Source organism: Solanum lycopersicum, chromosome 9 (assembly GCF_036512215.1).
Source record: "Solanum lycopersicum chromosome 9, SLM_r2.1".
Lineage (NCBI taxonomy): Eukaryota > Viridiplantae > Streptophyta > Magnoliopsida > Solanales > Solanaceae > Solanum > Solanum lycopersicum.
The window spans coordinates 20920852-20936022 of record NC_090808.1 but is presented as its reverse complement, the minus strand read 5'-3'; the positions used below and the strand labels follow the sequence as shown (position 1 = coordinate 20936022).

Genomic DNA, 15171 nt, shown 5'->3' with positions numbered 1-15171 from the left:
AATTACACCTAGAAAAATGTTAAGTTCTTCAAATAAGTAAATGTGAATTAGTTGGTGAATATAGTGTTTAAATTAAGTTAAAATTAAATAATTAAACTTAAAAAGATGTTAAGTTCTTCAAATAAGTAAATGTGATTAAGTGGGTGAATATAGTATTTTAATTAAGTTAAAACTAAACTAGTAACACTTGGAAAGATGTCTAGTTCTTTAAATAAATAAATGCGATTTAGTTGGTTAATGTAGTGTTTTAGTTAAGTTAAACTAAACTAATTACAATGATAAAGTTGTTAAGTTCTTTAAATATGTTAATTCGATTTAGTTGGTTAGTATAGTGTTGGAAATAAGATAAAAATAAACTAATTACACTAGGAAATATGCAATGTTCTTTAAGCAAGTTAATGTGATTTAGTTGGAGAATATAGTGTTGGAATTATGTTAAAGCTAAACTAATCATACCTAGATAGATGTTAAGTTCTTCAAATGAGTAAATGTGATTTAGTTTATGAATATAGTTTTTGAATTTAGTTAAAATTAAACTAATTAGACTTGAAAAGTTTTTAATTTCTTTAAACAAGTTAATGTGATTTAATAGGTGAATGTATTGTTGGAATTAAAATAAAACTAAACTAATTAGACTCTGAAATTTTTTAAACTCTTTAAATAATTATGATTTAGTTGGCGAATATAGTGTGTGAATTAAGTTAATACGAAATGAATTACACATAGAAAGATGTTAAGTTATTCAAATAAGTAAATGTGATTTCTTTGGTGAACATAGTGTTTGAATTATGTTAAAACTAAACTAATTAGACTTACAAAGTTGTCAAATTCATTAAATAAGTTAATGTGATTTATTTTGTGAATATAGTTTTAGACTTAAGTTAAATTTGAACTCATTAGACTTAGAGAGATGTTAATTTCTTCAAATAAGTAAATGTGATCTAGTTGGTGAATATAGAGTGTTTGAATTAAGTTAAAACTAAACTAATTAGACTTGGAAAGTTGTTAATTTCTTTAAATAAGTTAATGTGATTTTTTTGGTTAATATAACATTGGAATTAAGTTAAAACTAATCATATTAGACTTAGAAGGTTGTTAAATTCTGTAAATAAGTTAATTTTATTTATTTGGTAAATATAGTGTTGAAACTAAGTTGAATTTAAAATATTAGACTTAGAAAAATGTTAAGTTCTTTAAATAAGTTAATGTTATTTAGTTGGTAAGTATAATGTTGGAATTAAGTTAAAACTAAACTAATTAGACTTAGAATGATATTAAGTTTTTAAAATAAGTAAATGTGATTTAGTTGGTTACTATTCTATTTGAATTAAGTTAAAACTAAAGAAATTAGACTTAGAAAGTTGTTAATTTCTTTAAATAAGTTGATGTGATTTGATTGGTGATTATAGTGTTGTAATTAAAATAAATTTAAATTAATTAGACTCCGGAAAATTTTAAATTCTTTAAATAAGTTAATGTGATTTAGTTCGTGAATCTAGTTAGAAATAAGTTAAAACTAAACTAACTAGACTTAGAAAGATGTTAAGTTCATTAAATAATGTTAAGTTCATTAAATAAGTAATTGTAATTTAGTTTGTGAATATAGAGTGTTTGAATGAAGTTGTAACTAATCTAATTAGACTTAGAAAGTTTTTAATCTCATTAAATGAGTTAATGTGATTTAGCTGGTGAATATAGTGTTTGAAGTAAGTTAAAATTAAACTAATTACACTTAGAAAGATGCTAATTTCTTCAAATAAGTAAATGTGATTTTTTTGGTGAACATAGTGTTTGAATTAAGTTAAAACTAAACAAATTATACTTAAAATTTTGTTAAACTCATTAAATAAGTTTACGTGATTTTGTTGGTGAATGTAGTGTTGAAATTAAGTTAAAACTGAATTCATTAGACTTAGAAAGATGTTAAATTCCTCAAATAAGTAAATGTGATTTAGTTGGTGAATTTAGTATTGGAATTAACTTAAAACTAAACTAATTACACTAAGAAAAATGTAAAGTTCCTCAAATAAGTACATATGATTTAGTTGGTGAATATAGTGTTTGAATTAAATTAAATCTAAACTAATTAGACGTAGAAAGATGTTAAGTTTTTCGAATAAGTAAATGTGATTTAGTTGGTGTATATAGTGTTTCAATTAAGTTAAAACAAAATTAATTACACTTAGAAAGATGTCAAGTTCTTTAAATAAATAAATGCAATTTAGTTGGTTAATATAGTGTTTGAATTAAGTTAAAACTAAACTAATTACACTTAGAGAGTTGTTAAGTTATTTAAATAAGTTGATATGATTTAGTTGGTTAGTAAAGTATCACGACCCAAAACGAGTCGTGTGTGGCACCCACCCTTAACCAACTAGGTGAGTGAACCAACAATTCTAAACCCCAACATTCACCAATAGTTCAACTATGAATAACAAAATATAACACGGAAGATCCAAAACTTATTAATGTAACCAATTAAATAGGATTCTAAAGCTTATCAATTTTTATCCCCAATATCTGAAAGTCATCACATCAAAAACATCTATCCTCAAATTATCGAATCTAAGAGTATTTAAGAAAACGAAACAAGTAAAAAGATGGTCCATGTCCAAAATTCGAAGACATCAAGACGTGAAGGACAGAATCCAGCACGAGCTAGGAACAATAGCTCACCCCAAACTCTGATGTGCTGAAGACTTGCTAGAGCTGAGGGCGAGTCGAAGTCGATGGCACGCTTGCTGCACTCCACAAAATGACAAGGAAGAAAATACAAGTAGGGGTCAGTACAAGGAACACGTACTGAGTAAGTATCATCGGCCAACTCAAAATAAAAAACAATATATATACTGAATAATAATATAAAATCAGCTACAATACTTAACAGGTGACAAGCAACAATTACATGAACCATTGACAACAACACCATAATAGGTACACCATCAATCACCATATTAGCACACCTATGAGGACTCATGCCTCCACTCCATACTCATTTTTGAATTAGGTTCTTTGAATTTGAGTATATTGAGATAATTCAGGATTCCTTTCCTTTAATGTTATTGTGCCGGAATGTGACACTGCGATCCCATATACCGTGTCGGAATGTGAGACTCCGATCCCATATGCTGTGTCGGAACATGACACTCCGATCCAAGAATACCGTGTCGGAACGTGACACTCCGATCTAAGAATCTCATTATTTTATTTCAGTAAGCCTTCTTTATTCAAGGCGTTAGTTTAATAGAGATGTTTCATGTTTAGAAATCCAATAGTCTCCTTATATTATACCAACCACAAGCCATACAACCAAACATTCAACCACACAGTCAAGTATATAAGAGATTTTATAACATCACTCAATACATTTCGATCGCTGTTAAGAGATTATCTACCACATAGAATTAAACCATAACCTACCTCCACCGAAGAACCGAAACCAAGAAAGCTACCTTTACAATGCCTTTACCTTCCTCAGTGCCTATGAATCTTCTCGATCTGAAGTCTAAGTCACTTGATTTCTTCTTTCTTTCTCTCTCTCTCGCTCATTCTCCTCTCTACTCTTTTTTTTATTCTTCTTCTAAAGATTCCTTTTACCCTAATTATCATATAATCAATTTTATAAAATTATATGATAAAAGTAACCTACAATTTATTTCCCTACTATCTACTTTAACCCCCAAATAAATAAATTATTAAACTTACCCCACTAATTTCGTAATTATAAACATGAATAGTCCGTAACACCCCTTAAAAATTTAGCTGAATTCTGACACCGTGTGGGGTTACGCAGATTGTGACGGTCCATCGAACCTGTGATGGTCCATCCTGCAGGTCCGTCACGAAGTTCAGAGAATTAGTCCCAGTGGGGTTACGCATATTGTGACAGTCCGTCCTACAGGTCCATCACGAAGTTCAGAGAATTAGTCCCAGTACCCAGATTCCAAGAGTTGAAGTGTTTTTGAACGAAGATGCTCGACGGACCGTTGTGCCTATGAAGGTTCGTCATACTTGCCGTCGAGGGTAGTGAAGGGAGCAGCAGGAGAAATTTCACAAGTATGGGACGATGGAGTCCATGACGCTCCGTCGTGACCATGACAATCCGTCGCATGGTCCGTCGACCCAGTTAGTATTTATCAGAAATAATTCTACTGCTCAAACCGACTAAATAGGTTGTTACAATAGATCAGAAATTTACCCATCGTTCAGTGGAAGGATCGACCTCACTCTCCCATGTGGACTCTTCAACTGGCCGATCCTTCCACTGAACCTTGATAGATGCAATCTCCTTTGATCTCAACTTGCGGACCTTCCTATCTAGAATAACAATAGGATCCTCCTCATAAAATAGATTATCATCAAGAAGAATTGAATCCCAACGAATAATAAAATTTCCATCACCATGGTATTTTTTTAGCATAGACACATGAAATACCGGGTGCACTTCTGACAAACCTGGAGGCAATGCCAATTCGTAGGCCACATCCCCCACGCGCTTCAGAACTTCAAATGAACCGATATACCTTGTACTAAGCTTATCTCGCTTACCAGACCGCATCACACCTTTCATGGTTGAAACCTTCAGCAAGACTTGTTCACCCTCCATAAAATCCAAGTCCCTAACCTTTCGGTCTGCATATTCTTTCTGCCTACCCTGAGCTGCTAGAAGCTTCTTCTGAATGAATTTTACTTAATCTAATGATTCCCTCAAAATATCGGTACCCCAAGGTCTCACCTCAAATGCATCAAACCAACCAATGGGAGACCTACATGTCCTCCCATACAGTGCCTCAAATGGGGCCATATCAATACTTGTGTCACGACCCAAAAATGGGCGTGATGGCACTCGTCTTATCCCACCAAGACAAGTCAGTCTAAAACCCAATATCTAGAAAAGTGGGGAAGTAAATGACAATCCAACAAGAATTCCTATAATGAAACTAAGTTATATTAATCCAATCCCCAAAATCAGGTTGTCACGTGCACAAGCCTCTAATGTAAATATTAGAATTGAAATAAAATAGAAGTCTAAAATGAAGTTGTCTTTCAAGTAAAAACAAAGTCATAAACTAGAGTAGGAAAGTTCGCTGAAATGACAAGCAGCTATATCTCAATACTCCACAAGATGCCCCGGAAACGAAGAGAATGGAAGGTATCACAAAAATCCGGGCACATAACCTACAAAAATTAGTAGAAGCAAGGGGTGAGTACCAAACCACGCGGTACCCAACAAGCAAACCTCTAAACACAAGTTAAGTGAACAAAATACGGGTACTCCTTACACCCTATCTAAACCTCCACGCTACAGCCTAGCAGTTTACAGTTTACCAAACACACAACTCAATAACCACACTCTATCAGTTAACACATTCTCAATAACAACTCAATATTCAACAGTCACAAGCTTCCCAGAGAAACAATCACAAGATCTACAAAACACGTGTTCAAGTTCATTATTAATAAAATGTGCAATGCCATGAGATGCAATGTCAAGTATAATGATGCAAGTCTTTCTTAACGATACACACCCGCTGTCTCTCAGTCCGGGACCCATGGGGGAAATATCAATGCATGCATCTGTCGTGGCGCACGACATGACCCTCGATAATTGTAACCTTTGCGGTGCACGATACATCCCTCAAAATATGATATCCAATGCGGCGCGCGATACGACCCTCGAAATGGTACATCCTCTTACCACAACCATGTCTCAGATACAATGAAAATGAGGAGACAACCATTTTGATACCAAAGCACAATTTACAACAAGGAATACAACACCAACAAATAAGCAACAAGTCTCCAAATCATTCTCAACATCACACAAGAAGATACACGAATTTCATATGCTTAACAAGAGTTTAGAAATCCACTTGCCTTAGCCAATCGAATAATTACTCTTGGACTTGAGCATTCCCTTTCCGTTGAGCATCTGAACAAATAGAATCTATTCAAATATATGTTCACAATAATGTTTTAGAACTAACACACTCACACATTTATGTGTTTAACCTTGACCTAAAAATACACCCCAAATTTATAATCAAATTTGTAATTCTCGATGTCAATTAACATTTCAACTATCATAATTTGATTGGTACTTATATAATATGATAGATCTAATATTTAATTACTTACTTCAATATTCCGAAACTTAACCCATAATGTGATAAGAATAAGAAATTAAACTAAATTATCCACTAATCACACATAATATAGCAATCATTACCTATATATATATTTGCATTAAATTTAGTTTCAAAAAGTTTTTCCAGCAGCCACGTTGAACAACCCATAAATTTCCTCACATTATAACATGCATACCATTTGTTTTTTTCCCTTTCTTTCCAGCAATACCCACTAAATAATTTGTATAATCAATGTAACCAAATAATCACAACTAACCATTAAATTCCCACTAACAATTGATTCAAATATTTTCAGAACTTTTCAACTGGTCACGTGATTTCTTATTCAATCAATTTTTTTAATTTTTTTTTGACTCAAATATGTGATCTATCACTTATTATTATACAAATATATATAATAACCTATATAATATTGCTATATAAACACATATATGTGCAGCAACCAAAAGGAACTAGAGGCAAAGGAAACTTACATGAAGCAGTTCGTAAGCCGAAAGTGCAGAAAGCCTTCGCCCTTTTTTTTCTTTTCCCTATATTTTTTTTTCTGAATTATTTAAGTACTAAAAGTGATAGGTTTTACCAACATATTTAATTAAATATAGGCTAAAGAGTATAGGGTCTTAAATAAATTATCACTTTAGCCCATAAACTATCGATTAATTAACTCAAGTTAAGCAAATATTTAAAATTTCCAAAAATGACCTTTCGGGTCATTACATTATCCACCACTAAAAATCATGTTCGTGCTCAAACATAGAGTAAAAGTAATTACTTGAAGCTTCAAAAAGTTAACGATATCTAGCACGCATGTCAGACTCAGTCTCCCAAGTTGCCTCTCCCACTGATCGGTGCTTCCATTGCACCTTCACTAAAGCAATCTCTTTGGTCCTAAGCTTTCGAATTTGCCTATCCAAAATAGCTATAGGCTCCTCCTCAAATGTCAAATTTTGACTTAACTCCACAGAGTCAAGTGAAAGCACATGAGATTCATCTGGAATATACTTCCGAAGCATAGAGACATGGAAAACAGGATGAACTGCTGACAAACTAGGTGGCAAGGCCAACTTATAGGCCACCTCTCCCACTCGGCTCAAAATCTTAAAAGGTCCAATGAACCTAGGGCTAAGCTTTCCCTTCTTTCCAAACCTCATCACACCCTTCATGGGTGATACTCGGAGCCAAACATGATCACCCTCCATAAACATCAAGGCTCTAACTCTCCTGTCTGCATAACTCTTCTGTCGACTCTGAGCTGTCAATAATCTATACTGAATCATACGGACCTGCTCCATAGCATCTTTAAGCAACTCTGTATCCAAAGAGTCCATCTCCGCCGAATCAAACCAACCAATAAGAGACCTACATCGTCTTCCATAAAAAGCCTCAAATGGGGCCATCTGGATACTAGAGTGATAACTGTTATTATAGGCAAACTCCGCTAATGGTAAATGTTGATCCCATCTAGCACAAAACTTGATCACACACGCTCGAACCATATCTTCTAATACCTGAATTGTCCGCTCAGATTGACCATCTGGCTGAGGGTGAAATGCCGTACTCATATCTAACTAGGTAACCAGACCATGTTGTAATGCCTTCCAGAAATGAGAAGTAAATAGTGAACCTCGATTTGATATGATAGAAATAGGAACTCCATGTAGTCGAACAATGTGACTAATATATAGCTCGGCTAACTTTTCTGCCGTATACTTCACCCGAACCGGAATGAAGTGGACAGACTTGGTCAGCCTATCAAGAAAAAACCAAATAGAGTCATAACCACCCACTATGGTTGGCAAACCCACAACAAAGTCCATAGTAATCCGCTCCCACTTCCAAGTAGGAATAGACATCCTTTGAGATACCCCCCAGGCCGCTGGTGCTCACACTTGACCTGCTGGCAAGTCAAACACCTCGAAACAAAGTCTGAAATATCTCTCTACATCCCACACCACCAATAATGCTGACTCAGATCATGATACATCTTCGCCGCTCTCGGATGGATGGAATACCGAGAACAATGGGCCTCCTCAAGAATCAATCTAATCAAATCGCCTGTCCTGGGCACACAAATTCTGCCTCCGATCTGCAATACACCATCAGAATCAAGGAAAGCCTCCTTAGCTTCCCCTCTCAATACTTTGTCTCGAATGAGACATAATTTTTCATCATCAAACTGGTGTGCACGGATTTGCTCAACAAAAGAAGATCGAGCCTCAATAAAAGCAATCATCCTATCACTCTCTTCTGAAATCTACAAGCGGACAAGACTGTTAGCTAATATCTGCACATCTCTAGCCAATGGTCTCTCCATAATACTAAGTGCTGCAAGACTCCCCATGCTAGGAGTCTTCCTACTCAGAGCATTGGCCACAACATTGGCCTTTCCTGGATGATACAGAATGGTCACATCATAGTCCTTCAGTAACTCAAGCCATCTCCGTTGCCTCAAGTTCAAATCCCTCTGGCTAAAGATATACTGAAGACTCCGATGATCAGTAAAGATCTCACAATGCACCCCATACAAATAATGACGCCATAACTTAAGTACAAATACCATAGCCGCAAACCCCAAATCATGAGTAGGGTAGTTCTTCTCATGGGATTTCAGCTGCCTAGAAGCATAAGCAGTCACTTTTCCCTTCTGCATCAACACACCACCCAAACCAACTCCTGAATCATCACAATACAGAGTAAGGTCTACACCCTCCTCAGGTAGAGTCAACACAGGAGCAGAAGTCAACAAAGTCATGAGCTTTTGAAAGCTCTCTTCACACTCATCAGACCACTGAAAACTCACATCCTGTTGAGTCAATCTAGTCAATGGAGCTGCAATAGTAGAGAAACTCTGAACAAATCATCGATAATATCCTGCCAATCCCAAATAACTCCTGATCTCAGTAGGTGAAGTAGGTCGCGTCCAGCCCCTAACCGCCTCAATCTTGGCCTGATCTACTCTAATACCCTCCTTTGACACCACGTGTCCCAAGAATGTCATAGAAGTAAGCCAGAACTCACACTTTGAGAACTTGGCATACAACTTCTCTTCTCTCAACCTCTGAAATACAATCCTCAGGTGTCGGACATGGTCCTCTTTAGTCTTAGAGTAAACCAAGATGTCATCAATGAAAACAATCACAAATGAATCAAGGTATGGTCGAAACACCCCATTCATTAACTCCATGAATGCTGCAGGGGCATTAGTCAATCCGAAGGACATCACTAGAAACTCATAATGCCCATACCGGGTCCGAAAAGCTGTCTTAGGGATATCTGATGCCCTAATCTTCAACTGATGATACCCAGACCTCAAATCAATCTTAGAGAATAATGATGCTCCATGTAACTGATCAAATAAGTCATCAATACGCGGAAGAGGATACTTATTCTTCACTGTTACTTTGTTCAACTGTCTGTAATCAATACACATCCTCATAGTTCAATCCTTTTTTTTCACAAATAATACAGGGGCACCCCAAGGTGATACAGTAGCGCGAATAAAACCCTTACTCAATAAATCTTGCAACTGATCCGTCAATTCTATCAACTCTACTTGGCCATACAATATGGAGGTATAGAAATAGGCTTAGTGCCTGGCTCCAAATCAATAGCAAAATCGATATCCCTATCGGGAGGAACACCTGGAAGATTAGAAGGAAATACATCGAGAAACTCATGAACCACGGGAACAGAATCCATGGAAGGTGGTTCAACACTAGTATCTTGAATAAACGCTAAGTAAGACAAACACCCCCTCTCCACCAATTTTTGAGCACGGATAAAAGAGATGACCTTGCTAGGATAAGAAGCACTAGCACTCTTCCACTCAACCCTAGGAATACCAGGCATTGCTAAAGTCACAGTCTTAGCATTACAATTAAGGACAACATGATAAGGAGAAAGCCAATCCATACCCAAGATAACATCAAAGTCTACCATCCCCAGAATGATTAAGTCTACCCAAGTGTCATACCCAGCCAATGAAATAAGACAGGATCGATATACTCGATCCACCACTAAGGGCTTACCCACGGGTGTAGAAACACGAATAGGTACAGTCATGCTATCACATATCATATCAAATTTAGCAGCAAAATACGTAGACACATAAGAAAATATAGAACCTGGATCAAATAACACAGACGCAGGTCTACTAGGATGATACCTGTAATAACAGCATCGGAGGTCTCCGCCTCAGGTCTCCCGGGGAAAGCATAGTAGTGGCCTCCTCGTCCACCTCCATCCTGGGTGGTACCTCTACCCCCACTCTACTGAGCTGCAACACCACTACTAGAAACTCTATCACCTCTACCTGACTGAACTCTGCCACGACCTCTACCCTGTGGTGCTGGTGGTCTAGTCTGGAATGAAGAATTAGGTCGAGGCGCACCACGACCCCTTTGAGAAGTACACTGCCTCATTAGATGATCGGGATCTCAACAAGTAAAACAAAATTTCTGACCTGGGAATTGCTGTGTGGACCCTGAAAACCCACTATAATTGCCTCGCCCTGTAGGTCGCTGCTATGAACCGTACGAGCCCTGACCCGGTCCATAAGAACCCCTAGATGTCTGGTCACCCTAAAATGTTAGCATAGATGCATGAATAGGTCCCCGATGCTGAAAAGAACCACTCACTCTCTGTGATCCCCTACCTCCAGATGAGGCCCCCTGAAACTGACCTGATATACGAGCTCTTTTAGGGTCCCCAAACTCCTCTCTCTCCATCAATTCTGACTCTTTGGCGGCGCTCATAATAGACTTGAAAGAAGACCCCTCCCTAGATGTCCGAAACACAGCTGAACTGATAGAGAAAGTCAATCCTCTCACAAATCTGCGGATCCTCTTTGTCTCATTTGGAATAATGGCCAACGCATTCCTAGACAACTGGCAAAAATGCACCTCATACTCTGTAACCGATAAACCATCCTGTCTCAGACTCTTAAACCTTAAGCGACTCTCCTCTCTCACGCTCCGTGGGATAAAACGATCTTGGAATGCACTAGCAAACTGCTCCCAAGTCTCTTGAGAAGATCCAACTGGCAAACCCCCCAAATAAGTCCTCCACCAGTCTCTCGCTGATCCACGAAGCTGTAGTGTAGCATATCGAACCCCATGTGACTCAGCTAATCCAACCACCTCTAGTAACTCTCGGCAGGTAGTTAGAAACTCATGAGCGTCCTCGCTCTTCCCACCCTGAAACTGAGGTGGGTCCATCTTTCGAAATCTCTCATACCTACACTGCTCATCCTCTGTCAGAACAACCATCGATGCAACTTGACCCCCAACTGCTGGTGCAACATCATTCTGAACCGCGGGATCCACTAGTAGTTGCCCCACCGCATCCTAAAAAACTGAAGCTTTTGTTGCTCTTGGGTCTGAGCCCCCTCTCTAGTACGAGAGTCATGTGGTGTGGTAGTCGCACCACCACCCTGAGAAAAGCCCTCTAGCACACTTAACACCCTCAATAGTGTATCCTGAAGCAAAGGTGTGACTACGGGATCTTGAGGAACCTGGTCCTCTCTGCCTTCAATCTGAGGTTCTGTAGAGACCTCTCTAGCACGACCTCTCACTAGTGCTGCTCCACGTCCATGACCTCTGGCTAGTGTCGTACAACTAGCACGATCTCTAGCTTGAGATCTTCCCCTACCTCTAGCTGGGGCCTCAACAATTGCCTCAGGAAGTGCCTCCCCTCTACCTCTAGTAACATTATTTCTAGTCCTCTTCATCTGTCAAAAGAGTATACCACAACTCAGTACTAACGAAGGTAACTACGCACGAGGAGAAAGAGTTAACAAAACGAAGCTTCTTAGTAATCTTTATAGCCTCTCAGAGATGAGTACAGACGTCTCCGTATTGATCCTTGAGACTCTACGTAGACTCGGCTTGTATACACGTAAGACCTATGAACCTGGCTCTGATACCATTTTGTCACGACCTAAAAATGGGCGTGAATGCACTCGTCTTATCCCACCAAGACAAGTCAGCCTAAAACCCAATATCTAGAAAAGTGCGGAAGTAAATGACAATCCAACAACAATTCCTATTATGAAACCAAGTTATATTAATCCAATCCCCAAAATCAGGTTGTCACCTGCACAAGCCTCTAATGTAAATATTAGAATTGAAATAAAATAGAAGTCTAAAATGAAGTTGTCTTTCAAGTAAAAACAAAGTCATAAGCTGGAGTAGGAAAGTTCGCTGAGATGACAAGCAGCTATATCACAATCCTCCACAAGATGCCTCGAAAACAAAGAGAATGGAAGGTATCACTAAAATCCGGGCTCGTAACCTACAAAAATTAGTAGAAGCAAGGGGTGAGTACCAAACCACGCGGTACCCAACAAGCAAACCTCTAAACACAAGTTAAGTGAACAAAATACGGGTACTCCTTACACCCTATCTAAACCTCCACGCTACAGCCTAGCAGTTTACAGTTTACCAAACACACAACTCAATAACCACACTCTATCAGTTTACTCATTCTCAATAACAACTCAATATTCAACAGTCACAAGCTTCATAGAGAAACAATCACAAGATCAGCAAAACACGTGTTCAAGTTCTTTAATAATAAAATCTGCAATGCCATGAGATGCAATGTCAAGTATAATGATGCATGTCTTTCTTAACGATACACACCCGCTGTCTCTCAGTCCGGGACCCATGGGGGACATATCTGTCCATGCATCTGTCACGGCACACGACACGACCCTCGATAATAGTAAACTTCACGGCACACGATACGTCCCTCGAAATATGATATCCATCACGGCGCGCGATACGACCTTAAAAATGGTACATCCTCTTACCACAACCATGTCACAGATACAATGCAAATTACATGCTCAAATGAAAATGAGGAGACAACCATTTTGATACCAAAGTGCAATTTACAACATGGAATACAACACCAACAAATAAGCAACAAGTCTCCAAATCATTCTCAACATCACACAAGAAGATACACGAATTTCATACGCTTAACAAGAGTTTAGAAATCCACTTGCCTTAGCCAATGGAATAATTACTCTTGGACTTGAGCCTTCCCTTTCCGTTGAGTTTCTGAACCGATGGAATCTATTCAAATATATATTCACAATAATGTTTTAGAACTAACACACTCACACTTTTATGTGTTTAACCTTGACCTAAAAATACACCCCAAATTTATAATCAAATTTGTAATTCTCGATGTCAATTAACATTTCAACTATCATAATTTGATTTCCATTAAATACGATAAGTTGATTTATTTCATGAATATAGTGTTGGAATTAAGTGAAAACTAAACTAATTAGACTTAGAAAGATGTTAAGTTTTATAAATAAGTAAATGTGATTTAGTTGGTGAATATTGTATTTGAATCAAGTTAAAACTAAAGTAATTAGACTCAGAAAGATGTTAAGTTCTTTAAATAAGTTAATGCGATTTAGTTTATCAATATAGTAATGAAACTTACTTAAAATTAAACTAATTACATTTGGAAAGATGTTATGTTCTTTAAATAAGTTAAATTGATTTAGTTCATGAATATAATGTTGGAATTACGTTTAAACTAAACTAATTACACTTAGAAAGACGTTAAGTCCTTCAAATAAGTAAATATGATTTAGTTGGTGAATATAGTGTTTGACTGAAATAAAAACTAAATGAATTACGCTTAGAAAGATGTTAATTTCCTTAAATAAGTAAATTTTTTAGGTTTTGGGTTTTAAAAGGTTTTTTAAAGATTTGTTACGGTTTATGGTTTAGAGATTGAAAGGGTTTTTTTAGGTTTAGTGTTTTTATCATTGGTTTTAGGGTTTAGGATTTATGATTTAGGGTTTCTTAAGAATATTTCTTATGTTTTGGCTATTAAAGGGGGGGGGGGGTCTTAAGGTGTTATTGTAATATAGTTTTTATGATATACAACTCACATTTAGCTTGTGGTCACTCGTGATCCTATGTCGTGTGTAAAAGTTCATGCTATCAAGGTTCCTAATATATTAGGATTCTTATGTTTTAATGTTTAGAGCTCATGTTTTTGTAGAATTTTTTTTGGATTTAGTTTTAAAGACCTTCCAAATATTTTAGAAGTCAATAAGGACTCATGTAGTTCATACAAGGCACTGTGCTTGGAGATAAAGGAAGACATAAATTATTCTAATGAAGAGTTTATGATAGTGTAGCAAGCAAACATGCAGATGCAAGTTAAGAAGAAAAAATTCAATAAGCTGAATAGTAAGCCAAAGCAGTTTGAGTATTGGCAAGACAACAAAACATAATTTCTCAAACTTCTAAAGTTTTTAATAGTCTCTGTAAGATTTTTATGTAAGATTTCAATGGAAATTTATCTTGACAATTGAAGTTCATACAAACTTTTCAAGTTAACAAGTAGTTAATATTCATCATCAGAATCCTACAACAACCCACCTTGTCATCAATATTTCTGAAGTTCTCGAAAGTCTCTGCAAGATCTTTTTTTGATAACCGAAAAATCTTTAAGATAACCTAGAAATCTATCTGGAACCCCCACTTTGGACAAATCATAGACTTCTGAACTCGATGGATAATGAATGGGCCCTCCCCTATACCCTTCCTCCACTTAAATACCAAGCTTCGCTTTGCATGGTGTGGGGCTTGAACATGTGACCGAGACACAATTCAAATACCTCTTTCCACTAGAGCTAAGCCTTGGGGTCAGTTTATGAAAGTTTTTGATGGAAATTTTCTTTGACAATTGAAGATCATCATCAAACCTTTTCATGTTTAGAAGCAATGAATATTCAGCATCACCATCCTGCAACAACAAAAATTGCACATGTAACAAAATTGCATCAATAAAACACACAGTCCCCTTCAATTTGTTAAGGGCAGATACAACAACTTATTTTATTGAAGATTTATGTTTGAGAGGCTGATCTAGGAGATGCTAGAACAGACTAAAACCGACATTAACAAAAGAATGCTAGAAGTTTGTGGTTTGAGAGATACACATTTTTTCTCTCTCTTTCTTTTTAAGGAAATCGGGATAAGATGTA

General features: G+C 36.8%; 2 protein-coding genes across 2 annotated transcripts; both read right to left on the bottom strand.

The window, feature by feature from the left end:
• Positions 1-4186: 4186 nt before the first annotated feature.
• On the bottom strand, positions 4187-4570 carry LOC138338427 (uncharacterized). Its single transcript, XM_069289385.1, has one exon. It carries the CDS (start codon positions 4568-4570, stop codon positions 4187-4189), a length of 384 nt encoding a protein of 127 aa, XP_069145486.1.
• A 3147-nt stretch (positions 4571-7717) lies between these two features.
• Positions 7718-8901, bottom strand: LOC138338426 (uncharacterized). The gene is made up of 3 exons (XM_069289384.1): positions 8707-8901; positions 8162-8403; positions 7718-7898 (listed from the first exon to the last, which is right to left on the bottom strand). The coding sequence occupies exons 1-3, from the start codon at positions 8899-8901 to the stop codon at positions 7718-7720; spliced, it is 618 nt and encodes a 205-aa protein (XP_069145485.1).
• Positions 8902-15171: the final 6270 nt, after the last annotated feature.

Excerpts from the sequence above, each read along its gene's own strand:
- LOC138338427 (XM_069289385.1), bottom strand. The coding sequence starts at position 4,570 with ATGAAAGGTGTGATGCGGTCTGGTAAGCGAGATAAGCTTAGTACAAGG.
- LOC138338426 (XM_069289384.1), bottom strand. The coding sequence starts at position 8,901 with ATGACTTTGTTGACTTCTGCTCCTGTGTTGACTCTACCTGAGGAGGGT. Across the intron at positions 8,404-8,706 it reads ATTTGGGGTTTGCGGCTATG|ATTTCAGAAGAGAGTGATAG; the intron begins GTATTTGTACTT and ends GTCCGCTTGTAG. Across the intron at positions 7,899-8,161 it reads GAGGAGGCCCATTGTTCTCG|GCTGACCAAGTCTGTCCACT; the intron begins GTATTCCATCCA and ends TTTTCTTGATAG.